Consider the following 13,518-nt stretch of genomic DNA (forward strand, 5'->3'; position numbering starts at 1 on the left):
GCTGCTGCAAACTATCCCTCCAGCTCCAGAACACCCCAGGCTGCAGCCCCTGCAAACCTGGTGGGTCCTAGATCTGCACATGCCACAGCTCCTGTGAATATTGCCAGCTCAAGAACCCCTCCTGCCTTGGCACCTGCAAGCCTCACCAGTGCTAGAATGGCTCCAGCCTTGTCTGGTGCAAACCTTACCAGCCCCAGGGTGCCCCTGTCTGCCTACGAGCGTGTTAGTGGCAGAACCTCACCACCACTTCTCGACAGAGCCAGATCCAGAACCCCGCCAGGAGGCCCAGGCTCCAGAACCCCACCATCTGCCCTGAGCCAGTCTAGAATGACCTCTGAGCGGGCTCCCTCTCCTGCCTCTAGGATGGTCCAGGCTCCCTCACAGTGTGTTCTCCCTCCAGCTCAGGATAGAGCTAGGTCCCCTGTGCCATCTGCTTTTTCTGACCAGTCCCGAGCTTTGCTTGCCCAGACCACCCCTGTAGCAGGGTCTCAGTCCCTTTCCTCTGGGACAGTGGCCAAGACCACATCCTCTGGTGACCACAACGGCATGCTCTCTGGCCCTGTCCCTGGGATGTCCCATCCTGAGGGTGGGGAACCACCTGCCTCCACTGGGGCCCAGCAGCCTTCTGCACTGGCCGCCCTGCAGCCGGCAAAGGAGCGGCGGAGTTCCTCCTCCTCCTCCTCCTCCAGCTCCTCTTCATCATCGTCATCATCGTCGTCCTCTTCCTCCTCCTCCTCTTCTGGTTCCAGTTCCAGCGACTCAGAGGGCTCTAGCCTTCCTGCTCAACCTGAGGTAGCACTGAAGAGGTGAGGGGCTGGGCTCTCAGAACTGTTTCTATGGGGCAGGTTTTGGGGGTGCTTGGTTGGGGGGAGGGAGAAGCCCCATCCAGAGATTTTCTGCTCTTCGAAGGAGGTGTGGGGACATTGACCCTTAAGCCGGGGGTAGAAGAGAATGCGGGGGTGGGGGCAGTGGGAGGGGGAGGAGGAGCGGGTCAGATAAAAGTCTCCAAAGGTTCATTCTCTAGAGGATAATGATGAGTTTTCCGTCTCTACAGAGGACAGAACTAGAGGAAATGGACTTAATTTTACAGCAGGAGGGATGGCAGTTAGACCTCAAGAGGAACTCCCTGGGCTGGAAGGATCTTCAGAGGTCATCCCGTCCCTCTCCCTGCCTCCAGGCAGGACGGCCCCTCCCCCAGCCAACCCACGCACACGCAGGGGCCTCCCCAGACTGTGGCTCTCCATGGAAGGAGACCACCCTGCTCGACTTCCACACCTGAGCCCAGGGGCCTTATTCCTCCATCAGGGACATTCTTGAGGTTTAGCCTTGATCCCTTGTGCTGCGGGCCCCAGCCTGTTGCTTGTGTTAGCAGAGGTTGGGTCAGCTCGGGGCCACTGCTCTCCAGAGAACACACTCACTGGCTCTCAGCTTGGACAGCGCGCAGGGCCTCTCTGCGGCACCCCTCCCCCACTGCCGTTCCTCCAGGCCAAGGAAGGTAGGGTTGGGGCTGGGGCGGCTTGTCTCCTTGTGACACTCTGCTTCTCCCGCAGGGTGCCCAGCCCCGCCCCAGCTCCAAAGGAGGCTGCTCGAGAGGGACGTCCTCAGGAGCCGACCCCAGCCAAGCGGAAGAGGCGCTCTAGTAGCTCCAGTTCCAGCTCCTCCTCCTCTTCCTCCTCTTCCTCTTCCTCTTCGTCTTCCTCCTCCTCCTCTTCTTCCTCCTCCTCCTCTTCCTCTTCCTCCTCCTCTTCTACTTCCTCCCCCTCCCCTGCTAAGCCTGGCCCTCAGGTCTTGCCCAAACCTGCAAGCCCCAAGAAGCCGCCCCCTGGCGAGCGGAGGTGAGTGCTGCCCGGCTTGAGATGAAAGGGGTGGGGTGAGACCCTGGGTGTGCAGTCCCTGCCGGGAGTCTCAGGCGGACTGTGGTGTCTGGTTCTGTGGGAGGAGTTGGGCTCTCTTCTCCCCGCCACCTTCGTGGTGCCCTGCTGTGGCGAAAGGCTGCACCATCCGAGTGGGTGCTCTGGTCCGAATCGTGGAGTCCTAGGTTCCGTCCTCTCCCCGCCCCTGACATGCTGCCTGCTCCCTGCTCCGAGGTCCCAGGGATACTAGCTTTTAAATCTCCCCGTTGCTACTGCCAGGGCTCCGGTCTGGCCACCGTCGTCATCTCCCGACTCTGTCCACAGCCTCTTCCCTGTCTCCCTGCCTCCACGCCATTCTCTTCCACACGTAGCCAGAGGGATCTTTCTAAAACGCACATCTGGTTACTTCCCTCCACTCCACAAATCCTTCCGGGACGCCCTGTGGCCTGCAGGATAAAGCCCCACCTCTGCGGGAATGGCGTGTGAGGCTCTTCACCAACTGGCCTTGCCTGCCCTGTGTTCTCCTCTCCTGCCCGCCCCCACACATGCCCTGTGCTCCAGCCACACCCAGCGCCTTGCAGTCTAAGGAGAACCCCATGCCTTTGGACATGCTGTTCCTTCTGCCTGGAATTCCCTTGTCCGCCTGGTGAACTCCTCGTTCTGCAAGACTCCGCTCAAACAGCACCTTCGAGAAGACTACCCTGCCCCACATCCCCTCCCCCTGGGTCCCCAGCCCCATGTACATCGGTCCTTGTGGGGCTGCTTCCCATACACGAGGCCAAGTGGGCCTCCCTTGGCCTTCCTCCACCACCAGACCGAGCCCCTCCAAGGGCAGGGACTCTTTATCTGTGCCTCCCCCGCTGCACCCCGTGCCCTGCCCACTGGGGCACTCGGTGGATGGTGTGCGGGCGGATGGGTGAGTGAGCAGACAAAGGTGGGTCTGAGGCTGGCCCTGTGTGGTATGAGGTTTGGTGGTCAGGACCTGGGGGGTGGTCCTGAGTGCCAGCTGGTGGCTTCAGAAGACTGTGGTGCTATGGGGACTTACTCTGCTCCCCAGGTCCCGTAGCCCCCGGAAGCCAATAGACTCCCTCCGAGACTCTCGGTCCCTCAGCTACTCACCTGCGGAGCGCCGCCGCCCCTCACCCCAACCCTCGCCACGGGACCAGCAGAGGTAGGGCCTCCCGTCAGACCAGCGCGGCCCCGTGAAGAGTTTCAAGGCCCAAAGGTGCCATAGGTTGGTGTTGCCTCAAGCGCGGCGCGGTCTGATGTCATTCCTGTGTTGTTGCAGCAGCAGCGAGCGGGGTTCCCGCAGAGGCCAGCGTGGGGACAGCCGCTCCCCGGGCCACAAGCGCAGGAGGGAGACGCCCAGCCCCCGTCCCGTGCGGCACCGCTCCTCCAGGTGTGTCCTCCTGGCATCCAGGGCCAGGTCCCCTTCTGTGTGCCCCCGCGCTGGCTGATCTCGGCACTGACTGTCCTCTTTTCTGTTGCAGGTCTCCTTGAATCTCTTTTGGGGGGGGATTCCACCACACCCTAAATTCTGGAGCTGCAGGGAGTGTCCCCTTTCCCCAGCAGAGCCATGGGGAGGGGTCCTTGTCTGCCCCCCTTTGAACCCTGGCAGCATCTTGGGGGAGGGCTCTCTCTTTTCCCTCCCCCCTTTTTCTTTGTTCCTGTGAAATGTTAATCTCTGTGAGTTTTTCCTGGTTCACGTTTTGGGGGGTTTAGGGGTGGGTGGGAATGAGAATGGGAGTTGTGGGAGGGGAGGATACAGTTGGGGACATCCTGGTCTTGAGTTAGAAAGGGCCTGGGAGGCAGTGATGCCCCCTTTTAACCCTAAGTTCCTGGGGAGCAGTGCTTTGGAATTTGGGAACTTGCGTGAGGTATTCCTGGAAGGAAGGGGCAGGAGTGGAAATGAGTTGGCCTCTGCTGCCCCCCCCCCAGTGACGTTGTGGCCCCTCCCCCAACTTTTCTTCACGTTTCTTAAAGGCATTTTGGTTTTTTAAAATCTGTACAGCAAGAGCAACTTTTTCTGTCAAATAAAAATGAGAAATGCAGGAATTGGGTCTATAGATGGTTTATTAGGGGTGAGAGCTGTTCTACTGACCGCCCCCCCACCCCCGTGCATTCTTATGGCCTCCGAGGACCGGTGTTGGGCAGCTCTAGGCTTCGGGTCCTTTGTGGAGCCCAGTCTAAAGCCAGTGCACTGGCTCCAGCTTCCTTTTGCTCCTGGCTTGTCCTTACCTCTCAGAAGCTGCCGTGAGCCTGCCTACTGGTGGGAACTCATGAAAGGAACAAAGCCTCAAAGCTTGGGTCTCCAGGCTGAGCAGAGGGCTGGCCTATGGGCTCTGGGTTCCTCCCAGGCCCCTGTGGTGGCCTCAGAGGGGCAGGTTGGGGTTGGGTTGGATGGCTGGGACCACAGAGCTTGAGGTCTCTGATGGTGGCCTTAGCAGCAAGGGGCTGAGGTTGGGTCTCGCAGGGGTGCGGACCCATCCCAGGGAGGGCGAGGTCTGCAGTGGGAGAAGGTGCACAGAAAAAGGCAGCAACCAGGCAGACACCCAAATCTCTTTTATTGAGGGGGGTGGGCACTGGGGTGGGCCCAGGGCCCTCTCACTGCACCGCTTGTTCATTGGCGCTGCTTCCTGAGTCCTGTGGCTTCATCACATCTGGCAGCTCAGGTGGGCTGGAGAAGGGCTCGATGCGCAGAGCCTCAAAAGCTTCATCTGGTGGACAGGGAGGTTGAGAGAGCTGGAGGGAACGGTTAGCGCCAGCTTCCGGGGTCCTCTGACTTCCCCATCTCTTCAGAGTGAGTCTCCTCCATGACCCTACTAGAATTGCATCCCCCCTACATGCCCAGCCGGACTGCCCACCCGCCTTCCCCATGCTAGAGTCCTCTGCCTCACCCTTTATACCCACTAGGGACGCTGTGGGGACCCCTGCCCATCTGTCCCGTCCCCCCCCCCCCCCAAGCTCCACCATCTCCTTGTCCCTTTCACCCCTCTCTACCAAGTACAGATTTTTAGATTCAAACCAGACTGTTCTTCCTTGTGTAAAGCCTTGCAGTGGCTTCCCATGACGCTCTGAATAAAATATCTCAAGTCCATTGCCCTCTGTCCACCTGTCTCCTGTGTTCCCACATCAAGCTCTCTCCTGCCTCGGGGGCTTTGTATTTGCTGGGCCCAAGCCTGTCACTCTGGCTGGTTGGGGGAAATCAAGGGGACAACCCAAACGTCACTCGTCAGAGAAGCCCTCCCCAGCCTCTCTACATAGATTGTCACTGCATCCCAACTGTGTGTCACTCAGGAGCACTTACCTACTGCTTTGCCAAAATGGCCTTGACCGACCAAACTGCTTCCCCCACTGGCACAGTAGCTCCAGAAAGCCCCCTCTGGTTTCTGTTGCCTTAGCAGAGCAGGTAAGCCCCACTTGCAACCTTTCTTGCACTTTGTTCCAACAGGGAGACATCTCTCCCCCTGACTCAAGGTTCTCAACCAGTTAGACTACCGAGGACAGCTGCCCACGTCTGGCAGTTCTGTTTGTGACAACTTGGCCGAGTGGGCAGAAGGCCATCTCTCCTAGTGGCCAGAGATGCTTAACCACCCTGCCGTGGACACCCAATGGCCTGACCCCCAGAGGTCAGCAGTGCCAAACTGGACCCTGGCTCAGCTTAACTAGTTCATCCTCCAAGCCACACATATGCAGTGACCATTCTTGCCTTCGTTCACAATTCCGTTTTTGATTAGCTAAATTTGGAAACTGCCCTTTAACACTTGATTTGAGCAGCCAGTTTGCGCTGGAAAGTTCTGTCTTGCCCTTTAAAAAACTCTTAAGGAAAACAGTTACCCACGCAGAGGGCATTTTTGCAACAAAAGTAGCCCAAAGGAGGAACAAAGAACATCTAGTCTGGTCCACACTGTGTCCTCTATAAAGACAACAATCACCTGTCCCAGTGGTGACACCGCCTAGGGGCTAGTCACCCCCATATTCAATGCCCTAACTGGGGTCATGGGAAAAACAAATGCCCTCCCTCTGTTCTGAGCTCTTGGCGGACAAAACAGGCCCACGACATCCTCCCCAAGAGTCCCCACAAGCCTGCAGGAGACACACTTGCCCTTGAGAGGCCGGGGAACCCCAGGGGGAATGCACCCGAGCCTGGGCTTAGGAAGCAGAATGGGAGATGCGCCGTCCCCTCACGTAACCCCCTCCCAAGCGCACCTCTGTACAAAGTCTGCACCAGCTGTGCGCCTGCCTTCACGTCACTGAGAGGGTCAGAGGGGACCCGTAGGAGAGGCCCCTTAGATAGGCATCTGCCAAGCACCCTCAGGCCGAGGCCCGGGGTGTGTGGGGGCTCGCACCACCCGTGAGGCTGGCCTGGCCTGAGTGCCACATGCCGCTATGGAGTCGGAACTCCAGCCAGGAGGACGGGAGGCATGAAGTAGGCGCCCAAAGCCAGAGCTGCTGAAGCCTGGCACAGTGACCCTCATGAAATCTGACAGTGGCTAAGGTGGTACGTGCCTTCCTCAGGCCTCACTATAGTTTTCTCCTAAGAAGCCAGAAAAACTTACCACCTGAGTCTATACAGCCATCCACACAAGGCTGAGTCCACAGCTGTGAACCCCTGTTCAAGTTTCTAGAGACAAAATTCAAACCTCTTTTTTTCTTGGGAGAAGAGGGTGTACTGGAGGGCAGTGAGCCACCTCCACCCTTGTGTTTCTAAACACTAGGCAGGGGGCATGTGGTTCATGAGAGCACAGTTCCTGGGGCAGGCAGAGACCTGGATTCCAGATCTAGCAGCAGTGACCCCACCTCCTCAGGCTCAGTTACTCATCCTTAAAATGGGCACAACACAAGTGTGCGTGTGGAGATGCTGGAGGGCTGTGATGGCTGCAAACATTGCATGGCACGGTGCTCAGCTCAGGGCAGGTCCCCACAGTCTGCATTTGGACCGCAGCTCCCCAGGGGACTGCCTATTTCCAGTCTCCAAAGTGGGGACTGAGTATTAAATGGAAAAATGGAAACAGAACGCAGACTACAGGACCCAGTACTCGCTAAGACCTCTGCGCACACAAGCTGGTAGCGTGACTCGGACTGTTTGAATCCTTCATGAAATAAGCTTCAATTTCTACAAACATCTCCTCTGCTTTTTTTTTTTTTCTTTTAAATAATCTTGCCGAGAAACAAATACATGGTCTGACTGCGCTTTGTGGCCTAGGAAGACACTGCCCTTGACGCTGGGAGGAGCACCAGCGGCGGCTCCCCGGTGACCCCTTCCTTTGGCTGTCCTCACTTGGTCTGGCAGCCCCACTCACCCGCTCGGAAGGCCAGCCCTACAGTGGCTGGGGCCTGCGGCCGGGCCGTCTGACTGGTAAAGCCGCACTCTCCCAGTGTCTTGCCGTCATCCAGAAGCTGGTCATCCTGAGGAGAGAGGCAGGGTGTTGGGAGAGGCCCCAGAAGGGGTGGGTCCCAAAGACTTCCCTGGTCAGCAAATACCCTGAAAGTTAGAAGAGGGAAGATAGATGGCCCCAAGTGGGGCCCAGGAGCACCCCCAGAACATAGCAAACACAATTCACAGGGCCACACACAACACTTTCCAATCAGAACCTTCCAGGCTACCACTGGGGAATCTCTTTTTCCCTTCCAAGTCTCCAGGTGATCCTAATTTCAAGAGTCCGTGATCCACGGGCAGACCTCATTTGAATCCCAGCTCTGCGACCTTGGACAAAGCTGTCGAGCTTTTTGATGTGCAGTTTATTGGTAAGCTGGGAATTCTCGGAATTCCCAACTTGTCGGGCACCCCCAGAAAACACGAAAGGCAGTACGTGGAAGGAGCACAGGCGGCAGGGAAGCGTCCCTGGATGCCCGGCAGGAGGGGCTTTCAGAAACGAACCCAGGCTCGGTCTGGAATCAAAGGCCAGTTTCCCACTTCCCACTCTCCAGCGAGAGTCAGACCAGGGCCCCCAGGTGAGAGGCGCCATGCTGCTGGACGCCCTAATCGGGCCAAGAGGACGGACTGCCCCATGGAAACCCGAAGCCCCAAGCCATCTTCGCTACTTAACTGCAGTGGGTTTGAGGGGGAAAGGACGGGCTTTCAGAGCACCGGCAGGAGCATGGGGACAATGCGCTCGTTGGCGGAGGCCTGCTGGGCCTCTACTCACTCCGACCCCCTTGGCTTGCCGACAGTAAGAAGTGGGGCTGAAGGGGTGCGCTTCCGACGGGCCCATGGGGCCCTAAAGGCAACGGGGTTCAAACCCCGGCTCTGCCGCTGACCTTGCGCTGAGCGGCCGCCTCGCCCAGCCTCAGTTTCCCCAGCCCTCCGCTGCGGGGATGAGACGCGCTGCCGAGCCCCCGCGCGACCCCCGGGGCCGCCCCTCCACCGAGCGCCGGCACCGCCTCGCCTCCACGCGGGGGAGTTCCGGCCACTGTTTACACCAACGACGCGGCCGCCGCGCAGCGCCCGTCCCCGCCCGCCCGGGGCCGCACCTTGTACAGCCGCTGCTCGTCGGGTGGCCGCTTGAGGATGCCCTCGACGATGCGCTTCAGCTCGAACACGGTACTCGACTCCTTGGCGTCCGTGAAGATGGTGGTCTTGTGGCGCCGGATCATGAGAAACACGTCCTGGGGGCGGCGGGCCGGCGTGAGCGCCGAGCCCGGCCCCCCCGCTCCCCCACCGCTGGCCGTCCCCACCCCCACCCCCACCCCGCGCGGCCCGCCGCCCCCCGTCGACCCCCGCCGGCCCGGCCCGCCGCCCCTCCCCCCGCACCCGCTCACCATCGCGGCTGCTGCCTGTACCCCCTCGACGCGCCGGCGCGGCCACGCTCCGCCCCGTTCCCGGCAGCCCGCGCGGCTCGCCCCAGCGTGCCTCGCGCCCCGCCCCAGCGTGCCTCGCGCCCTGCGGCGGCGGCGGCGGCGGCAGGGCTGCCGCCACCGCCGCCGCCATTTTAAGTGATGCGAGCCTGCCGCTCGATTCGACTGTATGTCTGGCTGCCATCTTGGCGCCGTGGCCTGGTGGGCGTGCGGCCGGGGCCCCGCGCGGCAGGTGGCGGCGCCATCTTGGGAGTGGCAAAGCTGAGTCCCACCCCCACCCCTCCGGTAGCATTGAGGGGGTGGTCTGGACGCAGCATCGACCCGATGGCGGGGAACGTTGGGACTGACGTGGCGAGTGTATAGTAGCCCCACATCCCAGGGAGGGCCAGTGAATGTTGTGTATCTTGGTCATCGGGGCGCAGGATTTTTGCGTCTCAACGAAACCATCTGTGCTGGTGTGTGTGGGGAGGGAGGTCTCATAATTGAGGGGCTCCCTGGCCGCCATTTGGGGGGGGTGATAATTCTGGCTCTTCCGGCTGTCCCCATTTCCACGGCCAGCCTTGCCTGGGCTTTGTGGCCGGGAAGGACCCTAGGAAGCTGTCCGTGGGTGTTGGGGGAGGAGGTGGGCCGGGGGAACTCCCAGGGAAAATGTCCTAAGGCTCCAGGGGACTGCGTGGCTCAGTAGGTTTAGGTCTGTCTTCTGCTCGGGTCATGATCCCAGGGTCCTAGGATCCAGACCCCCCACTGGGCTCTTTGTTCAGCGGGGAGTCTGCTGCCTCCGCAGTCTCCCCCTGTTTGTGCTCTCTCGCATGCTCGCTCGCTCTTTGACAAATAAAATCCTTTTAAAAAATGCCCTAAGCCTTTGCCAAAGTTGGTGCTCGCTGCCCAGGGGAGGAGGGAGGAGGAGCCCCCCAGCCCAGGGGCCTTGGCTGGCTCCGTGCACTGGGGTTCTGGAAGGACCCCTAGACTTAGTTTCCCGGGCTGGCTGTCCTTGCAGGGGGCTTCCCTCTCAACAGAGCAGGCCTTGTCCTTCGGTCACTGTCCTGCCTTGCCCCAGATAGCACTTACACTAGAGCAAGGGTTGTGTTGTCTCTCCCGTAGCCAGTACTGGGAGGGACAGCGCCTCGGCTGACTCCTTCACGGCTCGTGTCCCCCATGCCGGGGCACCCAGGGAGCCGGTGGGTGGCCCTGCATGCCAAACAGCGCTGCCGATGTTGGGGGCTGCGATGTGAATGACGTCTCTTAAGAGTGGTTAGAAGCTGAACCTGCTGCTGCCTTGGCCGTGAATCAAGCTGGTGACTAACAGCTATTACCCTTAAAATAAAGCTGCCGGTTATTTTACCAGCGAAACTGGGCTTACCTGGGGAAAGCGGAGAATTACAAGCCGGGACGAGCAAGCTGCCGCAAAACCGTAGGCAAGTCAGCCGAACGAGGGAGAGAAACTCTGGTAACAGAGGAAAGGCGAAACCGGGAGGGCTGTTGCAAACGAAAAAGTTAACTGGAATAAAGTGAGTTCTAGTAGTGGCTTCTCATTGGCTGGGCTGTTGCCTTCCTCCAGCTGGGGTGGTCAGGTAGCGTGCACCTGCCCGGGGGTGCGACTCTCCCCGTGGGGGCCGCGGTTGATGAGCGAGAAAGCTGACAGCGCCCCCTGCTGGCCTCCCGGCTGCGTTCTAAACTAGGTTTCCTTTGACTAATTTTCCCCAGGCTGGGCTTGGTGTTGAGACCACCGGGGGATTCATTCCAATCCTCCGTCCCGGTGCAGCCTATGCCGCTTTGGGCAGTTAAGGTCATGAAAGCCCAGTTTCCTCGTCTTTAAGAGGAGAGAACAGCTGTTTATAAAGTTCATGGATTTTCGCCAAGAATCGGTACTGGGGGTACCTGGGGGTCTCGGTTGAGCGTCTGCCTTTGGCTGGGGTGGTGATCCCCCCGGGTCCTGGGATCAAGCCCCACATTGGGCTCCCTGCTCATTGGGCTCTCTGCTCAGCGGGCAGTCTGCTTCTTCTGCCCCTCCCGCCTGCTCATATTCTCTACTAAAATCTTTTTAAAGAATTGGTCCTCAGTAGGTGTTTCTAAAACTATTATTATTTTTTTTTTTTTAGATTTTTTTTATTTATTTATTTGACAGACAGAGATCACAAGTAGGCAGAGAGGCAGGCAGAGAGAGAGGAGGAAGCAGGCTCCCTGCTGAGCAGAGAGCCTGATGTGGGACTCGATCCCAGGACCCTGAGATCATGACCTGAGCCGAAGGCAGCGGCTTAACCCACTGAGCCACCCAGGCGCCCCAAAATTATTATTTTTGACTTCTAGCCTCTGCCTTCTCCAGAGCCCCCTGAAGTCCTTTCCCCTCCTGTGACTCTTCCCTCCCTGATCCAGTGGCCGTGGCTCCCTGCTAACTCCCCTGCCCTGCTGGTGATCTGAGGAGGCTGTGGCCTGTCCTTGGCTCAGGCCAAAGATTTCCATCTTAATCTCAGCCTCTTTGTGTATAGAGATTTGGGGGCGTTAATCCTGTACTGCTGAGGAAGGAGAGCACGTGGCAGGGGAGGCGTGGGGACTGTGGGGACCGTGGGTGCCAAGAAGGTTCTCAGTGGCATCCAGCCAATGTCCCGGAATGAGACAGGGAAAGATGGAAGCCCAGAGGTGTGGGGAAAGGAGGGGCCTCCTCTCCACCCACCATGTTCTGTCCCAGCTGCACCCTGGCCCGTTGTCCCTAACGTGTGCACTCTTGCCACCTAGACACCTGCTTTATTAGGTTTATCCCGGCCGGTGTCACAGCTCAAGATACCTACTGGGAGTCACCTGAGTGGGCCCACACTCCATCCCTCCAAAGATCATGTCTGTCTCCGCCCACCCTCCAGCAGGCTGTTTGGGTTCAAACATCAGCTTAGTAACTATGATCTCTGGCAAGGCCCTGAGCCTTAACCTGCTTTCCCATCCACGAAGGGGATACACAGTTGGACTCCACAGGGCACTTGGGGGCGTTATGGAACTAACACACACACAGCCCAGTGCTGGGGTTGGGTGATGACTGGTGTCTGATTACAGTGGTCCCCTCTGTGGGAGGTCACCCAGCCTAGGGGAGGTGGTGAGGAGGGTGGGGGGGGCCTGCCCAACATGCCCCTTACCCTCTCTGGGCCTGTCCCCCCGTTGGCAAAAGTGAACAGGAGTTCACTTTCTGAACTTAGTGTTCTTAGCGCAGCCAGAACATGCCCGGCAGGTGAGGGCCTTAGCCGTCTTCTCAGCCCTCCCAGCCACCATGAGAGGGCGAGCAGCATCAAGTCAGAAGACAGAAGGGGAAACCGAGGCCACGTCAGCGGTCTTGGGAGGGCCTAGGCCCTCGGGCTGCAGCATCACCAGCTGGAGCAGCAGGGCAGCTGGGAAATGCCTGCCTTACAGGGGAGCCCAGCGTCCCCCTTGTCTGGGACTCCCCAGAACCACCCTGGGCGACCTGGTGCCTCCCGGGGGGCACAGCCTCCCGGCCTGTCACCTAGCAGGTCACGTCACCCCCCACGCCCCCCAGCATCCCCACTGACCTTGCGGATAGACGCACAGCAGGAAGGAGCCGAGAGAAAGGGGGCCCCTGGAGACTGCGCTGTGGGGAAGCAAGCAGAGAGAGTAAAGGGGATTGGAACCTCCGCCCTCCCATCCCCAGCTGCCTACAGAGTCAGACTTCCTGGGCCAATCCCAGCCTACCATCTACCCGTTGCGTGACTTGGGGCCTCAGTTTTCTCGTCTGGTTGATGGGTATCAGGTGATTTCCCACGCGGCAGTGCAGCAGAGCCCTCCGTGTGGCGTCTGGTAGGGGCTTCATGAGAAGCAGCTGATGTGTGTCTGTGCAGACCCCTCCCCTCCAGCCCAGCTCCCGCCCCTCCAACTCCGGACACTCCCACTGAGCTCCCGGGTTACCCTTCTGAAACATGGGGCCCTCTGAGTGCGGCCCACTCCTCCAATCGCAGCAGGTCCACGGCTGAGGCAGACCGGCTCCCAGCCCCTGGCTTGTGCCCATCTCAGCGCTTCGGGAGGCATCCTGGGGAAGGTCCCTTAGCTGGCTACAGGCTGAGGGAGGGAGCGAGGATGGCCGGCATCACCCAGCAGGGGCCACCGGGGTCCCTTTGCGGACGTGCCCATAGCCATGCCCCATTCTGGACACCCTGCTCCCTGTTAACCATCCCCCAAGGACAGTGGAGCAGCGCTTCCCTGGACGGATGGCCCTTGGCCTCGGGGAGAATGCAGTCTGGAGCCCCCTTGTGGCCCAAGTCTGTGGGCCCAACCTGCCTGCCCGGCCTGGAGCGCCTACCTTCTCTCCTGGGAGGGAAAGGAGGAGGCGAGCATGGGGCCTGCGCTCCTCTCCAACCCCTGGGGCCGCATCTTTGATGATGGCCTCCTCCAGGTCTCCTGGCCCCACTGACCCTGTTAGCCCCAAAGATTAGGCTTTGGGGTTTCCAGGTTTTGCTCAGCTTCTTGATCTTTCTGCAGACACTGAGCTGTATCTACTGGGATGGTCGGTCTTCCGCCTGCCAATGAGCAGATGGCAGGGAGGGGACAGGAACCAGGTCCCAGGCACACAAGGGCGGGCAGGGAGCTGTAAGGGGCCTCACCTGGTTTCCAGATGCAGGTGGCAGGGGGTGGTCCTGGGCGTGGGGGCCTTCGCCACAGCCGGGACACAACCCCAGACTCTCCCCAGCAAGGGGCCCCACCACAGAAACTAGCACGGCTGAAGCTCTGGCCAGGCCTGTCTGGGGGCTCCCGGCCCTGCTTGGGTAGAGGGCATGGGGCTAGGTGTCCCAGGCTCCTGAGCCTTTTAGAACCTAGGGCTGGCCCACCCAGACCTCGGGGGCACCTCCCCTGCAGGGGGGCAAGGTCTATACTC

At 59.8% G+C, this 13,518-nt stretch overlaps 2 protein-coding genes and 1 long non-coding RNA gene across 5 annotated transcripts; 2 read left to right on the plus strand and 1 right to left on the minus strand.

Annotated features, from left to right (window-relative positions):
- The first annotated feature begins 1,841 nt into the window (after positions 1 to 1,841).
- On the plus strand, positions 1,842 to 3,908 carry LOC309854364 (serine/arginine repetitive matrix protein 2-like). Its single transcript, XM_082713417.1, has 4 exons — positions 1,842 to 2,769; positions 2,911 to 3,024; positions 3,142 to 3,252; positions 3,344 to 3,908. Exons 1-4 carry the CDS (start codon positions 2,591 to 2,593, stop codon positions 3,351 to 3,353), a joined length of 414 nt encoding a protein of 137 aa, XP_082569543.1. The 5' UTR covers positions 1,842 to 2,590; the 3' UTR covers positions 3,354 to 3,908.
- Positions 3,909 to 4,400: 492 nt separating this feature from the next.
- ELOB (elongin B) lies at positions 4,401 to 12,419 on the minus strand. 3 transcript variants are annotated; one of them, XM_082713420.1, is made up of 6 exons: positions 12,342 to 12,419; positions 12,182 to 12,240; positions 10,012 to 10,095; positions 8,328 to 8,462; positions 7,157 to 7,262; positions 4,401 to 4,570 (listed from the first exon to the last, which is right to left on the minus strand). In XM_082713420.1, the coding sequence occupies exons 4-6, from the start codon at positions 8,448 to 8,450 to the stop codon at positions 4,458 to 4,460; spliced, it is 342 nt and encodes a 113-aa protein (XP_082569546.1). In that variant the 5' UTR covers positions 8,451 to 8,462; positions 10,012 to 10,095; positions 12,182 to 12,240; positions 12,342 to 12,419; the 3' UTR covers positions 4,401 to 4,457. The 3 variants fall into 3 exon arrangements, with proteins under 3 accessions (XP_082569546.1, XP_082569545.1, XP_082569544.1); XM_082713419.1 differs by lacking the exons at positions 12,182 to 12,240; positions 12,342 to 12,419 and having other exon boundaries at positions 10,012 to 10,726; XM_082713418.1 differs by lacking the exons at positions 10,012 to 10,095; positions 12,182 to 12,240; positions 12,342 to 12,419 and adding an exon at positions 8,616 to 8,698.
- LOC309854366 lies at positions 8,780 to 9,992 on the plus strand. Its single transcript, XR_014306185.1, has 2 exons — positions 8,780 to 9,106; positions 9,753 to 9,992. It is a non-coding gene; the product is annotated as an uncharacterized lncRNA (long non-coding RNA).
- Positions 12,420 to 13,518: the final 1,099 nt, after the last annotated feature.

Source organism: Mustela nivalis (genome assembly GCF_964662115.1).
Source record: "Mustela nivalis genome assembly, chromosome: 19".
Classification (NCBI taxonomy): Eukaryota; Metazoa; Chordata; class Mammalia; order Carnivora; family Mustelidae; genus Mustela; species Mustela nivalis.

Bases quoted from the DNA above. Each gene is read 5' to 3' on its own strand.
- LOC309854364 (XM_082713417.1), top strand. From the start codon at position 2,591: ATGTACATCGGTCCTTGTGGGGCTGCTTCCCATACACGAGGCCAAGTG. The intron at 2,770-2,910 runs GTGAGTGAGCAG...TCTGCTCCCCAG, and splicing joins GATGGTGTGCGGGCGGATGG to GTCCCGTAGCCCCCGGAAGC. The intron at 3,025-3,141 runs GTAGGGCCTCCC...GTGTTGTTGCAG, and splicing joins TCGCCACGGGACCAGCAGAG to CAGCAGCGAGCGGGGTTCCC.
- ELOB (XM_082713418.1), bottom strand. The intron at 7,263-8,327 runs GTGCGGCCCCGG...CTCTCTCCTCAG, and splicing joins ACGAGCAGCGGCTGTACAAG to GATGACCAGCTTCTGGATGA. The intron at 4,571-7,156 runs GTGAGTGGGGCT...CCTGTCCACCAG, and splicing joins AGGGCTGGCCTTCCGAGCGG to ATGAAGCTTTTGAGGCTCTG.